We start from the raw sequence: 24,637 nt of genomic DNA on the forward strand, positions 1-24,637 counted from the left end.
ATTTTACATCCTTAGAACGTTTTGTTTAGGTGCAGTCACATTTTATTATGTCTTCGTTGAGTAATATTTATCGTTATAACTTGATGTTAATATTTGTAATCCAAACTGATCCTTTTTATGAAAACTTTCGTTTATTTGGTGTGTTGGTGCATCAGATGCAGTACGTTATGATATTGTTGTATCTATATAATCCTTCTTACTTACTGTGCTAAAAAAATGCAATGTGGCCATATAGCGGCCACATTTGCCTTGTATGAAACGGAAGCCACATTACCCGGGAAACTGCGGAATGGCTTCGCGGCCGAGCTTGTAATATCACTGGTGCATGTTGCACAATTGAAGTTAAGAATCGTAAAACAGCATGGATGTAAACTAATGTGTTGCGCTATAAGCCGACGAATAATGTGGAAACATTTATTTTGCACCAAGTCACTTGTGATAACCCTGTAGCAGCTGAGACAAATATATTTCCTTACCCGCCGTGGTTGCTCAGTGGCTATGTTGTTAGGCTGCTGAGCACGAGGTCGCGGGATCGAATCCCGGCCACGGCGGCCGTATTTCGCTGGAGGCGAAAACACCCGTGTACTTAGATTTAGGTGCACGTTAAGGAACCCCAGGTGGTCGAAATTTCCGGAGTCCTCCACTACGGCGTGCCGCATAATCAGAAAGTGGTTTTGGCAAGTAAAACCCCATAGTTCAAGTGCATTTCCTTGTTTCTTTTTCTTGTATTTATACGATCAAGCCGCACTCTCTTTTGCGTTGCGCCGATAAGCGGTTTTATTGTATGTTACTTTGCCGATGCGTCGTGCTGACAGGCAATTTGTCACGACTAATGAACAATAATGAGGAAAAGTCAAGCGTCCCTCAACGAAAAAAAAAAGAAACGAGGAAGAGTCAATGGAAAGCTACGTCCTTGAAAGTTATTGCGCCAAACTAGTCTTACCTGCTTCTTCTTATTTTTTTTGTGCTTCTTAAGTTTAGACCACCCGTGCCAACCACGTCCCTCCCACTCTAGTCGATTAAAACGCAAGACAATCGTGTGAGCGATTGCAAAGTGCTTGCGTCTGGCGCGTGCTGTCCAGTCTATTTGAGCATGGGGAAATCGCGTTTGGCGCTGTTTTTCTATACTACGATACATTAAGCTTGAGCACAATGGCACATGTCGCATTGTGTAGTGTGCTTGCGTTGCGTTAAAAAACAATTACGTGGTTTAACGTGCCAAAACCACTTTGTGATTATGAGGCACGCCGTCGTGGATGACTCCGGAAATTTCGACTACCTGGTGATCTTTAACGTGCACCTAAATCTAAGTACACAGGTGTTTTCGCTCCCATCGAAATGCAGCCGCCGCGGCCGGGATTCGATCCCGCGACCTCGTGCTCAGCAGCCTAACACCATAGCCACTGAGCAACCACAGCGGGTATTTTGCGTTGCGTTCCACATGGTATTGTGTTATATGTGTGTCTGTAGGTCTGAGGTGTAGCTCTAGCTTTAGTCCATCTTTTTTTACCAGGACCATGTAGCAACATATAAACGCCGCCCTACTAGGCACTCAATCGACGAGCAAGGCGACGAAAAGCCCCCTCCCCCCCCTCAAATGTTTTACGTCGAACATTGTCAAGTATGGTGCCTGTCAGCAGATTACGCTTTGCATTACTGGGAATCAATCAATCAATCAATCAATCAATCAATCAATCAATCAATCAATCAATCAATCAATCAATCAATCAATCAATCAATCAATCAATCAATCAATCAATCAATCAATCAATCAATCAATCGACTGTTTTATTGAATACGTAATCTATGACTGTGCGTATGATGAGACACGGAATAAGAATTTGCTTCATGAATATCTTAATGAACATCGCTATGACGGTGCTAAAACGCTATTTTTACATAGTCTTGCCGTTACGTTGTTACCGCTAAACCATTACCTAAATTACCTTCCACCGAATGTGCATGAGCAGTTAGGCGGGAGGGGGTGGGCGCCTTCGAGGTAACTCCTCAAAGGAAGCGCTTCTCTTATGAGACCTTAGCTCATAAGGTGAGGCCGCAATTCGTTCCGGACCGGGACGAATTTTTTCTTCAACTGCGAAGCTTTTCTATCGAGGAAACCGTATGGGTTTCCTTTGTAGCACCCAGCTACCTTTGGGTGGGTGTCTGATTTTCCCTTTATTAAGGCCGCCAGTGTATAACAGGCTGTCCCACTCCGGACATCGGTCGCCCACCAGATGGAAACTTCGAGACCTCAAAACGCGGCGGGAGATGACGACAGAGAACGGCCTCACGTAGGGCGGCGAGTGTTCGAGACTCCTCGAGACCCGTGCAGCGATTGTGCAGAGAGACGTCCGCGTTCTTTGCACAACGCCCACGGCCTCCAGGACTGTGGAGGCGGAGATGATAAAAGGAAAAAAAAATGAAATGAAATAAAGGCGAGTCGGTGAGTTCGCGCTGAAGCGTGCGCGAGCTGACCTGAGGGGGCACGAGGTCTCTGCATGCAGGCTATTTGTAGTTTCCTACGTGTGCTGCCGTTTTACGAAAACCCTGCGGGTGTGAATAAATCAAAATACTCGAATGCAAGTATTCCGATTATCGTCATCTCAACATCATCATCATCATAAAAACTTTATTGTAAGACTGAGGAGTTTGGAGCACGCAGGCTCCTGTGCCCCCGCACGACCCGACTGCACTCAAGCGTTTATGTTGCTTCGCTCCGTAACGCTGGCAGCCCGACCAGTAGCCATGGTCTGCACGACCGGGTCTCCAGAGCGCAGCAGGGTCTCCCAGTCCTCCCAGGTCTTCAGGCGCTCGAGGCCCCGCGGGGGAGGATCCGCCGGGCAATGAGAGAGGAGGTGGAGAGCAGAAGCGCGAGGTTCGGGACAGAGATTACAGGCTGATGTGAGGAAAAGTGGGTGATAGTGAGGAAGAGTCAGAGGAGATAAGAGAGTGTGAGTTTGTAATCGGCGCCAAAGGGTTGCTTGTCGATTGCTAAGGGATTTATGCGGTGCGGGGTACAGCTGACGCGCCGCCTTGGAGGCATTCGTCAGCTCGTTGAAAGTGTGCGCGCGCTCCTTCGTGATCTCATTGTTCGCACGATGCCCGTTGGTAACGTTTAGGGACGCGAAGACTACGATATGCTGTTTTTTATTAAGCAGAGAGGCCGTAGGGAAAATGCCCCACCGAATGGTCGGCTGTCCCGATCATTCAAAATAAAGTCCAGCAACTAAGGCATGTGTGAAAAAAAAGAAAAACAAAAGAAAGCGGTCTGTCTCACCCCTGCTTCTGAAGTGACTATGCATCCAATCACGAGGTGAAGAGCGACAGCGTGATTGTGCAGAGGAAGAGGCGCTCATCGTCACATACACTCTTTCTCTCTCACCCCACGATTGAATGCATAGGCTCTTCAGAAACAGGGGTGAAACGGACCGCTTCTTTTCTTTCTTTTTTCGCGCAGTGCCAATCGACATCAGATCGTGGAAAGAAGGAAGTGCGACGACGCTTTCATTCACCGAGGGACGCGTCTCGCGGTGCCGCGTACGTGATTGGATAAACTGAACGATTACGTTCACGCTAGTTATTTCGCTATGCATGGTCAACTTGAGATGTGGAAGCACGGAACTAGCCTTTTGTGAAGATTCCCTTCAACGTTCCGATATCAGCGCGCGCCGTTAAGTTGACAACCAGAAATTTGATTAACGCAATTAGTTTAATTTCTCCCGTAATTAGTAGTTATTTAACAGACAACTCATACTAAACTTGCACGAAAACTCGTAAGAAAACTTTGACAATTTATACGAAAAACGGGAACGTTGCTTACGTACACCGAACACATGATTATTAGGCAAGGAAAGTTTCTTTCTTTCTTTCTTTCTTTCTTTCTTTCTTTCTTTCTTTCTTTCTTTCTTTCTTTCTTTCTTTCTTTCTTTCTTTCTTTCTTTCTTTCTTTCTTTCTTTCTTTCTTTCTTTCTTTCTTTGTAAGTCTGAGTACCCGGAATCGCTTTAGTTTGCCCGACTTCGAAAACAACGTCTTCGATCAGCACCAACGGCTGTGAATGTACGCACTCGTTCGAGCTAAAATAGACTTACCAATTTTTTCTTTTTCTTATTTTTCTTATTTTTCTTTTACTTATTTTTCTTCGTTTAAACAGGACAAACTTCATAAGCGCCTGTGATACAGTCCTTAACACTATACGCGACCGCATCAGCCAATTTTAAATCACAGCAAATTTCATGGTCATAGGCGCAGCTTCATTCGTGAATGGTATGTGTGCGCGGTGCTTCGTTCAATTGCGTACAGCAAGCTTGAGCACGTGGGCCCTTTTCCTCGAAGGGGAAGCGCAACGTCTCTGTTAGTTCTCCTCTACCTCCTCCTTTCCCTTCCCCCCACACGCACTTTCTTAGGCGCAAGCCCTTTCGTAATCTTTCCGAGATATTTGCGCGTTGGTACGGGCACACAGTGTTACGTCATTGGAGACGGAAGCTGTCTGCAACTCGAACAGGCTTCACCGCGCTACCACGCGTGCAGGGCGGGACGGCACACTCGCAGGCGCGTCGTCGAAGAAGAAATAGATAAACGGAGGCCCTGAATTGCCCCGCACGACCAGGCTGGGCATGACGAGCCTTTTTCCCGGATACGCAAAGAGTGCTCGCGCGGAGTGCCTTCTGCGACATTTACGTCTGCTTCACGAGCGGAACGGACCGAGCCAAAGGAGGCGCATCTCTGGGGAAGTATTCTGCAAGAGTCCACTAAGTGGACATGCCCATTTCGTCTGCTATTGAAGTTCTAATTGGCTGCGCTGCGCTGCGCGTCCGCAGCAGAAGGCGCCATAGCCAATCAGCACTGCAGCAGCAGCAGACGAAATGGACATGTTCACTGGGTGGACTCTTACAGAGTACCTCTCCTGCTCGAACTGGCTGGAAAGCGAAACACATGTGATGCGTCGGCACAGCAACAAATCAGGCTAGTTGGTTAATGCTTATTTTGAAAACGCGCCGAATTCAACGGCCAACACGAAATAGCACAGGCAGATACAAAGGCATATACCGGACAAGGCGCGATAGTCGCGCTTTGGTAATCGAACTTTACGATGTAGAACTGCGTCTCTGTTCCTGTTATTCAAATGGTGCTTTGAAGTCAGCGCGTTTTTAAAATTAACGCGTGATTGAATTTGCTCACGGTACATTGTGCCATTATTTTCTGACGTCCGCCTGTACCAGCCCTGTGTTATCTCACAGGTCAAAGATGATCGCACTCCCTTTTCCGACCTTTCGTTCTAACAAGTTACGCGGCTTTGTTTTGAATGAATGAATCTCGCTATTCATCTCATTAAGTCGGGGAATGTAGTTGAGGCAAAAAGTTACAGAAATATAGCTTGACCACATCTGGCACCCAGAAAATAAGTACAAACGTGCTTCATAGAACGGCGGCACTCAGATGCTAAATCTACCAACATGCGGTGACAAACCAAATAAAATTCCACCATCAAGGACACAAGACACAATTATAAACATTGGGGCATGAAATTTCCACAACAAGAGCGCTAGAAGGAATGTGTGTGTGTGTGTGTCAAGGGGTGGGGGGAGGGGTAAGGTAGAAGTAGAGTTACACGCGCAATATAGTGTCGTATTCTCGCAACATTGCTTAAACCCGTCCCAAGAGCGTGCCTGCTATTGCAGCTTTATAATGTGTTCCTACAACTACACTCGTCTGCATCCGCAATCTTTTCTCGTGTACATGCGTCATGCGTGGATAAGGTAGCAGTTTCAAAGGTGGCAGACAGCGGAGACGCTGGTGCTTCCGGTAGAGCCGGTAAAGCCGTATGCTGACATCCTCTACTGTTAGAAAGTGTCGGCCTCGCCGTCTTAGCGTATCGCAGAATAGTAATCCGGAGCATGATAACATTTTTTTCCGTTACGCGAAAGATCGCAGATGTGAGGCAGAGGGTTACCGTATTACCACACGTCTGACACAGAAATGCAAGAAAGGTTAACACTCTATATTACCGCTGCTGAACGCTCCTCGAAGCTCAAGCTCATTTCACTTCGCGCTTTTGATGGGGGCTCTACAGTGTCGAGGATCGCCCCCGTGGTTCCTGGTCCGTGTCGAAGGTGCTCCGAGACTGTTTGCCTCTGTACCAGGACACCTGCAGTAAAATCCAGTTTTGTGTTGACAAAATGTTGCACATTTGCACGCTACACTTTAATACGTGCTCGAGAGAGATAACTTTATGCATTGACGTGATTATGCTCCCAGAGTACCTAATCCAGAGCACCTCTGTGTTGGATATAAGATATATCTGGGTTATTTATAACGTTGGCCGAAATCGTCGGTCCTTATGTTTTCACGGCAGGGAACTCGACATATTTCCGCTGTTCTATTCCCCTCGCGAACAGCGGTCCAAAATGCGCTTCGTTTTTCTTTTTTTACGGCCTATCTGTTCCGGGATGTTCATTGGCGACACGCACGGGTGGTTGCGGCGAAACCAACTGTTTCGCCCAGACGTGTAACGCGTTGATAATCGGCACACTTAAATAGCGACGCCATAACCCGTTCCAAATGAGTGGCTGACCCCTCGCCTGTCGCACCTACCACGAATAGCTGTGGCGACTGTGGTCGCCGCATGGGGTCATCAAGGTCGCCGAGCGGTTCCCAACGAGAGTTCGTGGTTTCCCATAGAGTGGACCTCTCGTCGGTGCACCCTCACTCTCTTTCCTTCCGGCGTACACGCACTCTGTCCCCGTCGGGCCACGATTAAACGTGATTCTTCGCGATCCACACTCACGCCTTTCTGCATGGCATTATCGTCTCGTGACGATGCTTCCCCTTTCTGCCGCTAGGGGGGCGTTTCCTTCGATGGCGCGACGCCAACGGATTGTTCCGTACAAGGTGACGACGACTTCGAATACGTTCGTGCATGAAGATGTGTGTGTGTGTGTGTGTGTGTACTAAGACGTGGAGGGTCACTGTATTCTTACGAAGGAAAAATAAATCTTCAGGTTGACCTCCCCTTTAGCGGAATCGGCCACACCACAAACATGAAACGTGCGTTGCGAGGAAAAGCGATCCGATTCTTCTGTTATTAAGAAACGTTAATTTTCATAGAAATACACAAAGCTCTCATTAGCAAGGCGCACAATATGATAATTCCATTGAAGATGCCAAATTAACTGACTTTCATTAGTGGCTGTTGAGATTTCTGTTTGTGTCTCCACTTTTATTTTTTCATTGTTTCTTTTTTTATGACTTCATTAGGCTTACCTCAGTAAGTATGATTGGATTCTTGAAAATGCTCGTTTTAAGGAGGCTTAATTTTTCAGTTTCCTGCATTTAAAATAAAGAAATAACAAAAATAACCTCAGACCTTCCTTCGCTCTAACGTTATAGATAACTTTATTGTATCAAGCAATCAGAGCCGCAGGATGGATGGATGGATGTTATGAGCGTCCCCTTTGGAACGGGGTGGTGGGTTGCGCCACCAAGCTCTTGTTATTGTATTGCTCAATGTCCTACCTATGTTAAAAAAGAAAAAGAGAAAAGGAAAAAAAAAACACGATGAATTCCCATAACCAAAGTTTCTGAACCTCCATTGGGAACTTTGTTTTTCTACGGCTCCGTTGTTTGCTGTTTGCCTACTTTTCTTCGACCAATCTTCCGATCGTCTCTTACTGATCTTTACTGCGCAGACCTTTACTTGCCCCCTGCTCTTGCTGAACCCAAGGGCTTCAAGGAGGCCAGTGGTTACTAAATCGGCTGCTGGGCAGACGTCTTCAGATTCTAATAAAACATGCTCCATCGTTTTCCTAGCTTTACCGCAGCAAGCACATGCTTCTTCTTCCTTCTTATATCTCGCTTTATAAGTGTGTGTTCTAAGGCATCCTGATCTCGCTTCGAAAAGTAATGAACTTCCTCTTGAGTTGTCATAAATTGTTTCTTTCCTGATTTCGTTTTTTCCTCTTAAGCTCATGTGTACTTGCAACTGCAGCAATGCAATTGCAAGCGCCATCTGTTAGCAGGATTACATTCAATATCCACTGCAGGATTTAGGAACACATTTCGAAGGTTAGCTACTAGTACAGCTCAAAACTCCATATATCGTTTCTGTAAGTTTACTGCACCGACTCGTCAGAGTTAAAGTAAGTTACTTGCAAGCGTCACATTAGCAGAGTTGCACAAAAAACATCAGTACATGATTGCCCAAAAGCGTTCGTAGATTACTTATTGGCCTCAGTGAAACAACTGAATACACATATTTATTTCTTCTTCTGAGAAACAACACATTCACAATTCATTCTCACGCAGCCGAAAAATTGCAGATATTGAGATCATTTCAATACAAGAGGAAGCGAGTGGGCAATCTGCAAAGAATGAAGTAGTAAAGGCAAGGCGCAGAAGACCAGGACTCAGGAAGAAGAACACAAACGACAGGACCGGCGCCTGAGTCCTGGTCTTCTGCGCCTTGCCTTTACTACTTCAAGCATGAACCAACTAGCCCAAGCAAGAGTTTTACCTGCAAAGAATGTTTCTCTTAGTTTGTCCCTCTAAATCCGGACCTATTAGAGGAAGGGCCACGCTGATCACGCTGCCCCAATCTGCATAAGGTAGTTAGAGACGTCCCCGAGCCCTCAACAGACACAACAAACGGCAGAAAAAAAAAAGATTGACATGAAAGCTTTTCACATTGACCCACATTGGCGGCTCTGACCTTCTCCCTCCGAGTACGCACCTGCTGCCCGTCCGACGCCTTCGGCCCTTCCGACGCCGCGAGCGTTTCTTTCACTCTCTCCCTCTTTCACCGCCGTCAGTGCTGGGTTTGAGGTCTTCCGTGGGCGTCGAAGCCTCTGCTCGCCCGTCGCCATCTGGGCGGCCAATTCTCCGCGAATCCGGCGACATATGCGAGAGGCCGCTGGCGCGATATGCTTTCCGAGCACGTGCTTTTATGCCTTTGAAATCGCGGCGCGAGACAATGGCGCACTTCATTAATGCGTGTGTGTCCGCCGGTGGCGCTGGCTTCGAACGTGGCACTCGCCCTCACCCGCCGCGGCGGCGGCACAGTTTCTATCGTGCTGCTGTTTCTGGTGCTCTTTCTCTCCCCCTACTTTCATTCCCTACCCCCTGTGCAGCGCGGTTGAGGTGTCCTCTGCTGAGAGACAGTTACTGCGCTGCAATTTACCCCAACCTTTCCTTCCCATCATCAAGAATCTCCTTCTCTCTCTCTCTCTCTCGCGTTGTACTGCCGAGTAGGAGGTCGTGGGTTCGAATACCGGCGGCTCCAATCCGATTGGGGTGGAATGAAACAGGGCTCGTGTGCCACGTTTTGGGTGAACGTCAAGAAACCTCAGGTGGTAATAATTAACCCGGAACCCTCAAATAGGGCGTTCCTAGTCACCAACTGTGCCCACTTTCGGGACATCAAACTCCACGATTTAACGAGGATTTGCTTTCACTAATGCGCAACGTAAGATGCCGTCAATTTGGCTTCAGTGGCAACTTATCATTCGGAACACAGTGACAGAGGAAATACGAGCGCACCAGACCGTCTGTGATCATCATCGCGAAACAAAAGCGCACCTAAAAAGGTGCGACAATATTTTAGAAGACTGCCAAGGCTGTCGTGCGCTTCTGACAGCAGCCGGCGCTCGCGCTAGTTTAACTCCACGTGTAAAGACTGAATCAAGCAGCATAGCTCGGCCGATCTGCAAGTTCAATGCACGCACGGAAACCGTGAATGGAAGGATGTCGAATGCAAACACGCTAAGTGCTAACGTCGAAGCTTGTGCCGAGTTGGTGAAACGTCTTTACGAAAGTATATTTTGCAAGTACATGATTTCCGCGCACCTTGCTCGGAACCGGTTGCCTTTGTCCGACAGGTCGATTCAGATGTAAAACCGTCTCGCTTACAATACAACTGCTTAGCCAAATCTGTCGGAGGTCTTTCAATGAAAGGCTCGAGGTCTTTAGCCAATGCGTGAGAATGCGATCAATATACCGACGACTTCAGCTTTTGGCAGTCAAGCTTTGTATGTAGCGGTCTTTAAATCGCACTGTTACTGTGCCAAGGTCTCCGATTATTAACCCGACTTACTGGCGGCTTCAAGCAATGCCTGATGTCGACGGACATTGCAACGTGTTCTTGCGCCCTTCGGCCAGCAACCCCCAAACGCACGCAAACGGAGCGACGCGAGGCGTTTTTCCACATTACTAACAGAAATGCGATACTGGGCGGATAGGAAAGAAAAATGAAGTCAGCCTCTCATTCAAGAACTTGTGCGCCGTAGTATTAATGGGAAACGTGATCGTTATTCCTTTTTTGAAAATAAAACGAAGGTATAGGAGAGATTTTCGGTAGTATTAGCAACAGAAACGGCAAAGTACGCGATCCTCAGGCAGAATTCTAAAGATCCGTAATTTGCGTAATAGTTCGGCTGATTAGGCATGCAACGATGCATGCCATAGACTGAACACTTCGAACACACCTCACCGCTTGGCCGCAGAAAAAGATAGGTCAGAAAAAAAGTATGAAAAAGAAAAAAAGATGCGTATTTGCTATGCATGTAATTGACGAAGAATGCAAAGGCAAAAAAAAAATAAAGAGGAAGAAGGAAAGAAAAAGTCCATAATACAATGAATTAATGAACCGCTTTCCCAGGCAAGCCATGCGACCAGGCACCTTGATGCCAAGGACTTGAATGTGCAAAACTTGGCTTTTTAACTTTCTGTTTTCTTTAAATCGCATTCGATATAACACGAGGCTACAAGCGTTAGCGAAACCTACGCACGTACTATTCTTGCGCGTTTCGTTTTTTTTTGTTTGTGTTTTTGGCACAACAAAAACTGCCGGACCATTTTTTAAAATAAAGTTGCCTCTTCTTCTTCTTGGCAAGCTACCCCTACAAACTTCTACACATATATTTCTTCTTACGTACAAGATAAGCTCGCTTTCGTGTTTTCGAAGTTCTCTTTTATTTCTTCTCCTCGCTCTCTCTGCTACTGTTTGGCTGGAAACCTTGAACGTGTCTCAATTCTCGCACCCCATGCTGTGCCGTAATGTGGTCTGTGCGACCGTCTGCCAGTTGGGGCGAGTTGTTTTTTTCGGACGCGTTAGGTTACGTCTTGAGAAGTTAGCCACGTGTTGCAAACCGGCCACGAAGGACACTCGGCCAACAACAGGGCCGCCGCTTGTTGTAGAAATACGCTGCATTAGGGCATAAACAGAGCACTGACTGGTGGCTTCCTGCTGTTTTCTCTGCATGCCGGCTTTACTAGACGGGATGTTGCGCAACTGGCGTACTAACGATCTTAACGCTCTAACTCGGGAGGCGACGACTGCTCTTACTTTTCAGCCCCACGCGCCAGACAGGACCCTTGTTTTTAACGTCGCCTTAAAGTGAAATAGTCCCGAAAGTGACAAATAAAGGAGTCACGCGCAAGAAGCTGTATTGGAGTAATGGTTGCCTAGTTTGACGTGGCTTCAAAGATAAAATCAGTATAGAAATGGAAGAAGGATATTGAAAGGGGTTAGTTAGTTTATGAAGAACGAAGGATTCAACTGAACGAATTCGTCTTTTTATTAGCATTATTATAACATAACAAGCATTATAAGCATTATAAAACGAAACGTCTCAATACAGGCTGGAGAGTGCCTCTGGAAAAGGCTGGATCCGCCTGCCAGAAACAGGAGGAGGAAAGGCGCAGTAAAACGAACGAGCGCCGCCACAATTTCAATCAATCAATCAATCAATCAATCAATCAATCAATCAATCAATCAATCAATCAATCAATCAATCAATCAATCAATCAATCAATCAATCAATCAATCAATCAATCAAATGATCAATCAATCGAGAAGGCGAAGACCCGACGAAGAAACTTAATATGTGTATCGATGGGATCGGCACGCGTGGTATACGTATGGTGAAAAGGGCAGCCTCAATTTCGTAACTGTGTCTTTTGAGAGGCGGCTCTGACGTAGCATTGATTCCTGTTCGCCTACCGTTATTATTGAGAGAGAACGAAAGGGCTTCGCCATATAGTTACCAAACCAGACACACACAAAGAAAAAGAAAAGCATAACAACCACCGTTCCTGCTGGTCGTTCCTGCCAATCCCTTATTCCTCGCTCAGTCGTATTATATATTTCCGGTTAATGCTTCATTCACACGAGTGAAATCTCAATGGAACCGTCGCACTTTATTTTTTCTTCTTGTTTTTCCTTTCCGGGTGTCCGGCACGCGAGCGATGGAAACTCGCTCGAATCCGCCGCTCGTGTTTGGCCCACAAAGAGAGAGAGAGAAAGAGTCGCGGGTGAGAATCGCGAGACACGGCAATGGCTTTCCCCCACAGCTAAGGTCACCCGCCCTGTATCCCTGACAAAAATAATGCGTCATGTTCAATTGAGGTTCAACAGACATTCCATAGAAGGCAACATAAAGTCAATATAAACACAACAATATCTCAGTGATTGTTTTTATAAGTGTAGAACCCTTCTCTGTCCGGCGTCAGACGGCTCTGAACACGCGCGCCCGTGTAGCAGGCGCGAGCGGTCGCTGCGGCTTCCGCGCGCGTCCTCTTTTGTTCGACTCCAATGCGGGACGCTCCGTCGACGGCAGAGCGTGAAGGCCGACGCGACGAGTGCGCGGCGTTGACGGTTCGCGACGCAGCAAGGACGTCGTCGCGTCCCCGTTACGCGCGACGCTGCGCGGTCGCGCTCTAGTACGCCGACGGGGCAACGACGCGCTCGCCTCCCCCCCCCTGGCCCTGACGAAAGTGGTAACGCGCGCGCGACGCGAATCTGTTGCGTCACGGTTATTGACGACGCAACAGAGAAAGTGACAGGATTGGAGGGACATACGGGGGTCTAACCTCGCAAAGCGAACCTTGATTGAGCTGTGGGAGACGTCGTTGTGGAGGGTTCAGGGTTAACGTTGACGAACGGGCTTCTCTAAGAGAAAGAGAGTGAGGGAGAGAGAAAGAAAAGGAGGCATAGAAAGGCAGGGAGGTTAACCAGAAGCAGTTCCGGTTGGCCACCCTGCACGGGGGAAGCGTGAAGCGGGATAAAAAGAGAAAGAGGGCGGAGGCTTCTTTAAAGTGTGCACGTAAAGCTATACGCATGTGGAAATCTTTGGATTTCGTTCGAATCGGAGTGCGGCCAGCGCGGCCGGAAATGGAAACTTCGACCTCGCGATCAGCAGCGCGTAGCGACACCATTGACGCGAGCGCTAACGCAGACGCTTACGGTACACAATGTGACGGGTGGTTAACAAATTGGAGAAACGAAACCCGGCGAACCCTTGCGAGACAGCGGTCGTCGCTTAGCGATCGAGAGCTTCGAAGCATAGTAAGCGGTCTCGAGTTATTTACGGCGCTTGTCAAGAAAAAATAATGATAAATGAAGCTTCTGCGCCTTGCATCTGTGCCCATCGGAACTATGGGAGATGTCCGTTCCTCTAACCGACGTCCTCTTGCGTCCGCGTACTGCTCGAAAGAAAGAAGGACGGACTCTCGCTTGCATCCTCGGGACCTTTCTTCGCCTTACACATGTGCGACTTTGTTGATAACAAGTCCAGCACCAAGATTGGCAAGAATTTTACTGTCATTCATTCATTCATTCATTCATTCATTCATTCATTCATTCATTCATTCATTCATTCATTCATTCATTCATTCATTGATTGATTGATTGATTCATTCATTCATTCATTCATTTGACACACCCTCAAGCGCCGAGGCATTGTCGAGGGGAGTGGGCTACATAATATAAAAAAGGAACAATAACAGAATGAAACATGGTACATTATATAATATTAGCGGTAGATCGTAAAATATAAAACAACTGTCGCACACATCGCAGACGTCGCAACTCGCATGCAAAAAGAAGGCGGGGTGGGGGATACATAAAACGATCGCGCGGGATTATCACAGTGAAGGCACGTAGATAAAGAACTACAAAAACAGTGTGATCGGAGATGCAATTCTAGCGTAAGGGATTTTCGTGAATATGGACGCTGCTTCTAACTTCGGGGTTTCAGAGTGTCCTCAGGATTTGTGCTTTTCTTCGTTTGCTTTAAGTTACGCAGGAGAAAGCGACCCCGCGATAGGCTCAGATACGTAGTACTTTGCCAAATAGGGACTCGTAACGTTGTTTAAATGGCTCTCTATCGAAGCAAACGCGCGAACAACAGTTAGAAATTGTGATCCTAAGATTTCGCGCTTTATTTGTTTTTCATCGTTCGCAGAGCGAATATGTGTCGGGCTACTACGTCCAGCAGCGACCATGGAGTCCGACCAAGAGACGGGGCCCCATATCGTCGGACTTCAAGACACCCGGTCCGGGGGCCTTCACCATCCCGTCAACCATAGGTGAGACACCTTGAACTTGAACTTCACTTGAACACAACAAACAAACAAAACACGCTTGAACAAAAGACACGTTGACGTTCAGGCTGCACATAAAAAAAGCCACTGATGGGCTCGGAATGGTCCGCAACATGACATGGCGGCAGGGTACAGTAAAACAAGCACAAGGCAAGAACAGCCTATATACAATGAAAGCGTAAAGCACAGTCCTAATACATGACGTAAAAGAAAGGAAGAAAAATTTAGACAATGTTGTTTGTAAACTTTCGGCATGATTAACACTTACTGTCGGCCAAACACGAAATTTGAGAGAAAAAAAGATAAACAGCATTTTTGCGAACCCTGGGCCTCGAATTCAAAGTTTCAGTAAGGAGTAGTCTTTGCTACTTACAAAGTGCTCCATCAGAAGCCCCATGCCTCACAAGAGCAGAAATTCCCATTCGTTGCGAAATCGGCCCTCTCCCCTAAACTTTCGTGACCTACGATGCAATAACATTACAATGGATTTAAATGTAAGATGCTACACGTATATAAAATAGCTACAATTTCGTAATGCTATTCAAGTAATGGGGTATCAGTTGACGTATCATTTCGTTACTATAATTTCTCCATCTTCAATATACGACAACGTTAGGGCTGTATTTCCGACCATTGATCTTGCTAAGATTGAGCTAGTACACAGATAATCAGTTCAATTTGTACTACTTCGTTATGACAAATATTTATCATCGTCTTCTGACCTTCTATTGCCATGTTTAACCCTCCTCAATGAGGGCCTCTTTGCAGAATGCCTCAAGTATATGGAGATATTTTCGCACTGGGAACGTTACTTTTGAATTGGTTATGTCAAATCCAATATCAAACCCAATACATTAAGTCAAGTCAGACATTGCATAATCCAATACTTTCGCAGACATGTTTAAAATACAATACTTGTCCCAATGCCGTTGCATGCTTTTATTCTGTCCCCGAAGAGGGCGCGCGTTGCCACCTAGACCCCATTTTAGTTGTTACTGATGATTTCTCCTCGTCAGTCACCAGTAGGTTAAAAGAAATAACAAATATAGGAATAAATAAATAAATAAATAAATAAATAAATAAATAAATAAATAAATAAATAAAACTGACCACGGCCTTCATTACGATGTCAGCCCAAAGGTTTAAATTGTTCTTATCAAACTGAAAGTGGGGCCACAGGCTTGAACAGTGAGCAGAATAACACTGCTTCATTAGCGCACGAACCTTGCAATTCTTATATGTATCTTTTATTGATACTTACTGGTATCCCGTGATACTGGAACATTGTAACAGTCGGTACATAACAGCAACACATTTGAGCACAAAACAATGTTTTGGCAGAACACAGCGCACACGAAGCTATCAACCATCGGCCCACCTATAGGCTCGGTACTCATCGCAGGTCGCTTTCAAGATGGAGTCCGTGCGGCCGCACTCAGCTGCGCCATACACAGACGCCGCCGGAGTAGAACGCCTCCGGTGCCTCGCGCGCGGCGCTAGACGACGCGGTTCCTCCCCGCCTTCCTTCCTTGCGCGAGCGCGATATTGAGCCACCCATCGTCGGCTCATCCTCGCACGCTTTCACTCTCACCTCTAACAGAACACGGCGCGCGGCCACGGTGTTATCGCACTTCGACCGTTATACGTAACATCACGGTGACGCCGGCGCCGACGGCGGAAATGCCCCCGAGAGTCCATATAATTGGCTAACGCAATAAAGGGCTCCCCACAGCGCCGTGCTCCCATGTGAATACGCAACTTATGATGTGACATTAGAGAGTTTAGTTTAGGGCACGCAAACGGCTTGCGTACGCAAGAACTAGGGGCGACGGTACTGCGCATGCGCAGACTCCTACGTCAGCGTCTGCGCATGCGCAGTATCGTCGTCCCTAGTTCTTGCGTACGCAAGCCGCTTGCGTCCCCTAAACTAAAACTCTCTACTATCATAGCGACGTCGCGTATGCTCTAGCCCGTTCGTACAGTACATAGGATATTCCGTCGATCGAGTTCTTCTCAACACTGTTCCCTAAACTTTGCAGGGGACAGGGCAAGCACCAATGTCACGAAAGGTCAAAAGGCTCCGTCCTTCACCTTTGGAACCAAGTAAGTCGCTCACTTCGGATGCTGGTATAACTTTGCGACACCCATCTGTAATTGAATGATTTTCTTTTGTATTTAATGCAAGTCAAATGGTGTATATAGCCGTATCTGCACTCCCGTACCGTTGGGTGAATTTCTATACACGCTCTCACGGAAACAAACGTGGAATTAAGGAAGCATGCTGATGCTGACTGTTCATGTGCACTTGATGAAGAAGGAGCCAAGTATGGCAACCGCATCAGTGCACTCTGGCCGCAGCATAGCGAATCCGGTGCAGTGGTGCACACAGTGAGAGTTTTTGCATCAGACAACGCGGCGAGGTGCTGTGTGACCGCTATTTGTAGGAACGCGAAGCCTTGTTAAGTATTCAGTCAAGTGGTGTGAGACCTCTGTATATGAACTTATTTATTTTTTGCTGTTTACAGAATGACTAAAATTCTGAAAAAGTAAGCCAGCGAATGACCTAGTTATTTGAAACATGAAAAATCAATTCAAGTTGAATTAAGAAATGTCAAGGCGAAGGAAAAGGACACAAAGCAGAAGTGAAATTAATCGGTCGAACAAAACTTCACATTACTTAGGCTATACGTATGCAGGCTATAGGCTTGGGATATATGTGGTTTGTTATAGCACAGGCATAGTCAGAGAGCGATATATATGCAACACGCGAACGTCTAATAACAGCGTACATCGCCAGCACATTTCTTCGTTCACTGCACGGAAGAAACAAAACGAAAGAAAAATTCTGCAGGAATCAATTATTACCAATGTCGGCAAATTACTGAAGACATCCAGAAAGCTATTTGCTTTATTATAGGAATGATGCGTTTGAAGGCGTGTATTTGTTACAGTGAAGATATTTAATATAACGCTTGTTATTTCATTGCGTCATTGCGTAGAGAACAGCGCCGTTAACCAGCAAATCTGTAGCGGTAGTATATCCTGTTAAACCGCGTGAAACCAGACATACAACGCAAAAATGGGGATGTGGACAAGCGTCGGCATCTTGTTTGGAACTAGAGACAACCAGGTCGCATACCCTACTGTTGTACTATAAGTGCACAGCATTTTCACCTTCGAGAGCTTTAATAGTTGGCGTTAATAGTACCTTTCACAAAACGCAGTATAAATCACGTTTCTAAGGATATTACGTGTGAGAAGTTGGCAGTGCATTCCGCCAACAAAAACAGAAAAGGTTACTGTAACTTTCGCGTTACCACTTCCCTTCTTTCCGACTCTCGCTCCACATTTTATAACCCGGAAGGCTCTCCTATGACGGGGCTGATGTTGCTCCAATCCCCAGTGTGCCTGCTGCCTTCCTCGTAATCAAACTTGGGCGCAGGAAGTCTCTCTCCAGAGACTTCGGGCTGGGGCGGTCTTCACCCATTTCGTACCTTGGGCCTGGGGCACAGCACCTGAACACCTCGGGGAAGTGCTCCGCCACCGCGTCTCCAGTGGATGCTCGTCAGTTGCTGTTGCTTGTGCCCCCGCATTTACATAACCGGTTATGTATGCGTGTACTTGCGGTCTGCGCACTCGTCTGTGGAACTGTGAACTTTTTTTTGTGCGTGTTCTAGGACAACTCGAAGCAACTGTGTTTGCATACGCGTTATTTTATTGAGGTATAAATAAACACAGCACTTATTGTCGCCGTTTGCTGGCGATGGGATACTGCATATATCTTTGTGGATTTCTAAGCATTTGTGCAGAACTTTCTGTTGATGCTAACTGAAGGATTTTTTTGCGATACATTTGTGCCACATTTCGTTAGAAAATTTGCGAGAATATTTTTCTTTGCCAAGCGACGGGGGAGTACCTTGGACTACATAAAAGGGGCAACCTATCTTATTACATCATGTAAATTATAAAAAATAAAGACAACTACAGTATTATGCCTTGTGGCAAAACCATACATTTAGAAAAAAGCACATATGAACGTACACGAATCGAAATTACATATTCACGACGGCTCGTCATTCAAGAACCCTGCATTAGGTCACAACCTACTAGGAAGTGACGAAGGGATGTGGCAGTGTTATGACCATCTAATAGCCAATCAAACAGTGAAATTGAAACATTGTGATCCACCCAAGAGTATAACATAATAAGCAACTGACACGAAGCTTCATGGTACTCTCGGATGGATGAGAACGTTATTGTCCTTTCAGGAATCATTCTCCATTATGCGTTTCAGAGGATATAGATGTCTTTTTTTTAAAGATTTTTCGCCTTTGTGTAAACTATTTTTTTTCTGATGGAATATGAAGTCATGCGGTATTGTATTCATTGTTTTAAGGTATATTCTTCAAATTCTCATTAGAATCTAAAAGAAAGTAACACCGTTTCCACACCTACACCAGGAAAGCATCCATGATGAGTTCTGCCACATCACGGCCGCTTAATTTATTTCTTCTGTCCCAAGTACTTCGAGGAGATAATGGTTGCCTAAACAGAATGTATTGCCAACTAACAGACGTGTAACTATAACTTCACACTCACGAGATTTCTCCAAAGCATGCTGAGCGATTGCTAGACTTAAATCGACATACGCATAGGAACAGTTGAGCTAGTTAATAGGCATTCACGATATAAAGTTAGGCGTGCAGAGAGAAACACAGGAAGAGAGAAACGGACAACATATAGTAGACTTATTTTTTGTGAAACTACAACTATTAAAAGGGAATGAAATGCCATCGATATCATAGAGTAGGATGCTTTAACATGCTGCATGGCTGTAAGACTCGCCTGAATTCACTTGTAGAATTAAAATAACGCCTTTACGAAGGGATTCTCACTCGTTTTGTTCATTAGGCCACGTTAACTTATCATTTTTGATAATACTGAACAGAGCGCGGTGACATTTAACACCATGAAATAAGGATTGGAAATGAGCAAAACTATTTTAGCCGTAAAATCAGATTTACGCAGAGAAGCACGAAGAAGAAAAAGAGAGCAAAAGGCTGGGAGGTGTGTAAGTATCACTGGCTACCCTGTGCTGGAAAAAGGGGCATCTTACACAGAGGAGTTGCACCATACATCACAAGGCTCGCCTGATAAGTGCAACGCCCTCAACCTGAAAGCTTTACGAGGTTACTTACTCAAAAATTTCTTTACATTTTAGCTGTAGCGGGCATAGGTATAGTTCTAAAAGCCGGCACTTTGTGTAGGCTTTCTTCGCGAGGGAACTTTTCAAGACACTTGTCGCGTCAAGAATCAACAAGTGTCGCTGGAAGTGTAGGAAAGTGTCAATTGCGATGGCATGTCGCGTCAACAAGCCTCACGATGACGCTTGTGCTGTTTTCCTACTCACCCGTAAAGCATTTTCAGCGTTTCAAGAGACACCATAGAACAAACAAAAGTCGACGGAAAAGGAAGGACACTGGGAGAGACAGTACCAGGGCTTCAAGTGGAAAAGAAACAACACAGAATAGCACAGAGAAAAGGCAACAGGTCGGGAAGGACGCCGACTGTTGTCCTGTCGTCTTTTCTCTGTGTTTCTACCGTGTTTCTTGTTCCCCCGAAGCACTATAGAAATGTCCGAGATGTCGAAGTTTCGACTAGCGCAACTTTAAGCAAAGAGTTCCCACTGTCCCTGTGCACACACTACTTTCACGTGCTCAGCGATCGCGTGTGATCGCAGGCCGGAGGAGAAGCGCGACCTCTTCGTCCCGGGTCCCGGCACGTACAACATCGCGGGCCTCTCCGAGAAGGGCAAGGAGACCGTGTCGGCGCCCACCATGGCGCCCAAACTCCGCGAGCCCGTGGGCTTCAAGACGCCGGCGCCGGGGGCCTACAACCCGGAGAAGGCCGAGCAGTGCGTGCTCAGCGCCTCGCCCATGTACACCTTCGGCGCCAAGATCAGGGACCCGAAGCCCGCCGACGTACCCGGTGAGCGCACGACTCGCGTCGCGGTCGCGTCGCTGTTGTCGCCATACACTGCTGCTACGAGAGCGTGCGCGCGCTGTGGCACGGGGAGCCAGTGCAACCTTTGGTGCACTTGCACGAACACTTCGAGTGGATATGCTATACAGTGGTAGATACCGTCTTTGCCAAACGGTTGCAGGCCACAAATCCTGGGCGAGTTGGTAACAGATCCTGGGTGAGTTGGTAACAGATCCTGGGTGAGTTGCTACAATGCACGTGTGCTGCTCAGACCTGTGGCGCGTTCCTGCACTGAAACGGTGGTGCATGTGTTATACTTGTGTTTGTGTGCTTGCGTGCATGCGTGTGTGTTGGTGTGTGCGAGCATGCGTTTTCTGGTTGTGTGCGTGGTGGAGAGAAATGTTTATAAAGGAACTGGGATGTTCTCTTCACTCGAATGTTCGAAGGTGAGAATCGTTCACGTATCAGTTCAGTCCCAAGCATGGCATTGAGGTGGTCCATCCCTGTAGTGTAGAAACCAAGTTGCCGCTTATTATGCCACCTATTTACTGCGGTTATCAACTATTTCTCTATGATGGGCGTACGCCGCCCCGAATACTGCGTGTTTAATTTCAGACCTACGCCTCAAGCCGGAAGGAGGGAATTGATTGACATTTCACTCAAACCTGCGTTTCCTTTGCGGAGCTAGCTCCCTGTTAGTGTGAGCCTGTTGCTGGTCACTGCTGCACATATACTCGTTTTCTTTGGTTTCTGGGGTAGAGCCCCAGCGAGTGATTCCGACCCGATTAACAAACGTGCTCGAAATCTGCACATTCAGTTGCGCTTTGTCATGAACTTGTTTATTTCGACGCTAATCCAGTCGACAACTATGCGTTTTCCTGCGTAAGAGTTGACGAGGTAAGTGTTTTGATGACTACCAGAATTAATTATTCAACGCTGCATTCGCCACAAAAAAATACAACGTAGAGTATAGTTCTAGAACTTGAGACTGACTCCAACCAAATAACTGAATTAATATTAGCCCGACGTTTCGGAGCCCATTCGGCTCCTTCTTCAGGGGGTTGTTCTTCGGGGGGTGGCGGTGTGCCTCTTTTAAAGCGTCTTTTTTGAAGAAAGGAGGGGGGGGGGAACACGGGAGGTGGGGAGACACTCCACAGACGGAAAGGTGGGGGGGAACAAAAGGAAAGGGGGGTTTGTGTTGTTGACCGCTTCCAAGGAGCTGCGATGACCGGTGCTGGGTGGAGTGCTCACGAGGGTGCCCTTGATGGGCCGCGGGGGGGGGGGGGGGGGAGGTTACAGGGTCGCGCCGACGTTCTGTGTTGGTGAAACGAGCGGGAGTCTATCTGGCTGTGCGTCCTTTTCTTCTTTTCGTCATGTCGCCAAGGCCATGGACATAGACCGAGGGTAGGTTGCCCTTCACACGGTTTATGTTATTCTCCGTATTCTGAATGTGCCATGACTCCAGTAGTAGTCTCTTTCGCCAGTTCGTTTCTGTTTGAAGGATTTCAGTTTCCTTGAAAGCAATTTTGTGGTCGGCGACTTCAGAGTGTTCCGCGACGGCGCTGCGAATACGGTTGAATGTCCTGACGTCGTTCTCGTGTTGTCTGATCCTTTCTTTTAGATTTTTGGTTTCCCCGATGTACGACGCCGGACAGTCAGCACAACTGATTTTGTAGACGACGCCTTGAGCTTTTTCTTTTGGTGGACGATCTTTTGGTTTAGGGAGGAGGATATTGAAAGTGTTTATTGGTTTGTGCGCCACTGTGAGGCCTTCTTTTTTTAATATTCGGCTGAGCGCTTCGCTGGTACCTCTGATGTACGGGATGGACACTCGCTTCTGGGGTTGGGGAGAAGTAAACGGCTGAAGGTCCCGCATTTTGTTTCTTCTTTTTTGTTGTCTGGTTGTCTTTCGAATGAAGTCATCTGTGTAGCCATTCCTCTTAAGTTCGTTGAGAACCGTTCTCTTTTCTTTCTTTAGATCCGATTCCGATGAGGAATGAGTTTCGGCTCGTTTGAATAAAGAATTTACAACAGACGCCTTGTGGTTTGCCGGATGGTCGGATTGGAAATGAAGATAGCGGCCTGTGTGGGTTGGTTTTCGGTAGACTGAAAATTTTAGAATGCCGTCTTTTCGTGTAACTTGTACATCTAAGAATGGGAGTGATCCGTTCTGTTCGCGCTCATATGTGAACTGTATATCCGGGTCTATGGAGTTTAAGTGTTTCTGCAAGTTTTCGACTTGGCTCGTCTTCACGATGCAAAAACAATCATCCACGTACCTGAGGAAGACTTTTGGTTTCGGGAAAAAAGTATTTAAAGCTCTCTCCTCGATGCTCTCCATAGTCAAGTTAGCCATGGCAACGGAAATTGAGGCCCCCATAGGAGTTCCTTTGACCTGTTTGTAGTAGCTGCCTCGGAAGGTGAAATAGGTATTGGACAGGCACAGTTCGAGAAGGCGGCAGATCTCGTCTACACTCAAAGGGGTTCTCTCACTGAGCGTATCGTCACGTTCCAGTGCATCTCTAGTTGCGGAAACAGCCAACTTAATGGGTACTCTTGTGAACAGAGAGATTACATCAAAAGAGACCAGACATTCATCATCTTCGATACGGATTTTTGATGTGAGTTTGATGAAATTCTCGGAGTCGCGCACGTGCGATGCTGTCCTTCCGGTGAGTGGTGATATGATCTGATGCAAGTAAGTGGATAGTGATCGTAGTGGGGAACACGAAAAGTCTACGATTGGTCGTAAGGGGATTCCGGGTTTATGGAGTTTTGGCAAGCCGTAGAAAGCTGGGGCGGATCCGTTCCTACAGATTAATTTTAGGTAGAGATTTCGAGAATTTGGGTGGCTGCGGAATATTTCAATCAGCGTCTTGTTCAGCAACGACTGAGTTCTCGTAGTGGGGTCCTTCTTTAGTCTCTCGTAATCTTGGCTGTCAAGTAGGGCGGACGCCTTATCCTCGTAGTCCTTTATGTTCAAAACAACGGTTGAGTTCCCCTTGTCCGCCGGTAGGATCACAATGTTGGTATCTTCTTTCAGCGTTCTTATTGCTTTTATTTCGTCGGAAGTTAAGTTGCGTTCTCTTCTGCGGTTGTTATTGGACCTTATTATGCCGATTGCTTTCAGTCTGACCTGTTCCCGCACTTTGGGGTCTAGTTGCTGGATGCCGCTCTCAAGGGCGGCGATCATCTTGGGGAGGGGTGGGTTATCTGTCGTAACATTGAATTTTTGACCTTTTGCCAGGATTGAAGTTTCTTCGCTTGTGAGCTTTCTCGATGATAAATTGGTTACTGTGTGCTTGTTTAACACTCCTGTTTTCTCGTTTTCGTTGATTAGGGAAGAGAATTTCTTCTTCTGCGTTTGACTGTGTTTCATTTCCTCTGAGGACGCTACGGCCTTTGCAAACGATTCAATTGATGAAAAGAGATGGGGTACCTTGTGTTCAAGTTGTCTTCTGGCGAAGAACGCGTCGACTTCTTTCTTCCGGATCAACATGTGGCACTCATGTATCCGTGCTGTCACCAATCTTTGCTGGGCCTTGTCGATGATGTCCCGGCCTTCTGGTGTGTTGATTGGTTGGCGTAGCTGGAGACTTCGTGGCACGACGTTCTTGTCTTTGCATTTCCGGGTGAAGTCTAGGTGTGTCTTGAAGGTGGATATTCCTTTCACTGCTTTTATATAGTTCTTTGCAAGTTGCACTGCCTCTAGCCCGAAGTCTGCACGTAAAGACTTGAAGCTAAACATTTCGACAGAATCGTGTTTCGACAGACTTTTCGTGTTCCCCACTACGATCACTATCCACTTACTTGCATCAGATCATATCACCACTCACCGGAAGGACAGCATCGCACGTGCGCGACTCCGAGAATTTCATCAAACTCACATCAAAAATCCGTATCGAAGATGATGAATGTCTGGTCTCTTTTGATGTAATCTCTCTGTTCACAAGAGTACCCATTAAGTTGGCTGTTTCCGCAACTAGAGATGCACTGGAACGTGACGATACGCTCAGTGAGAGAACCCCTTTGAGTGTAGACGAGATCTGCCGCCTTCTCGAACTGTGCCTGTCCAATACCTATTTCACCTTCCGAGGCAGCTACTACAAACAGGTCAAAGGAACTCCTATGGGGGCCTCAATTTCCGTTGCCATGGCTAACTTGACTATGGAGAGCATCGAGGAGAGAGCTTTAAATACTTTTTTCCCGAAACCAAAAGTCTTCCTCAGGTACGTGGATGATTGTTTTTGCATCGTGAAGACGAGCCAAGTCGAAAACTTG

The 24,637-nt window shown here is 46.7% G+C and overlaps 1 protein-coding gene and 1 long non-coding RNA gene across 18 annotated transcripts in view; one reads left to right on the top strand and one right to left on the bottom strand.

Moving 5' to 3' along the window:
• Positions 1-24,637, top strand: part of LOC135920405 (serine/arginine repetitive matrix protein 2-like) — a 104,339-nt gene that overhangs the window by 40,167 nt on the left and 39,535 nt on the right. For all 17 annotated transcript variants that reach the window (XM_065454670.2, XM_065454662.1, XM_065454665.1 and 14 more), the window contains exons 2-4: positions 14,236-14,359; positions 16,414-16,477; positions 20,115-20,362. In XM_065454670.2, the coding sequence (XP_065310742.1) occupies positions 14,236-14,359; positions 16,414-16,477; positions 20,115-20,362 (436 nt within the window). The remainder of the gene's footprint in view (positions 1-14,235; positions 14,360-16,413; positions 16,478-20,114; positions 20,363-24,637) is intronic.
• On the bottom strand, positions 2,768-8,855 carry LOC135920409 (uncharacterized). Its single transcript, XR_010570251.1, has 3 exons — positions 8,727-8,855; positions 6,007-6,146; positions 2,768-2,896 (listed from the first exon to the last, which is right to left on the bottom strand). It is a non-coding gene; the product is annotated as an uncharacterized lncRNA (long non-coding RNA).

The sequence above is a fragment of the Dermacentor albipictus genome, chromosome 10, assembly GCF_038994185.2.
Source record: "Dermacentor albipictus isolate Rhodes 1998 colony chromosome 10, USDA_Dalb.pri_finalv2, whole genome shotgun sequence".
Taxonomy (NCBI): Eukaryota; Metazoa; Arthropoda; class Arachnida; order Ixodida; family Ixodidae; genus Dermacentor; species Dermacentor albipictus.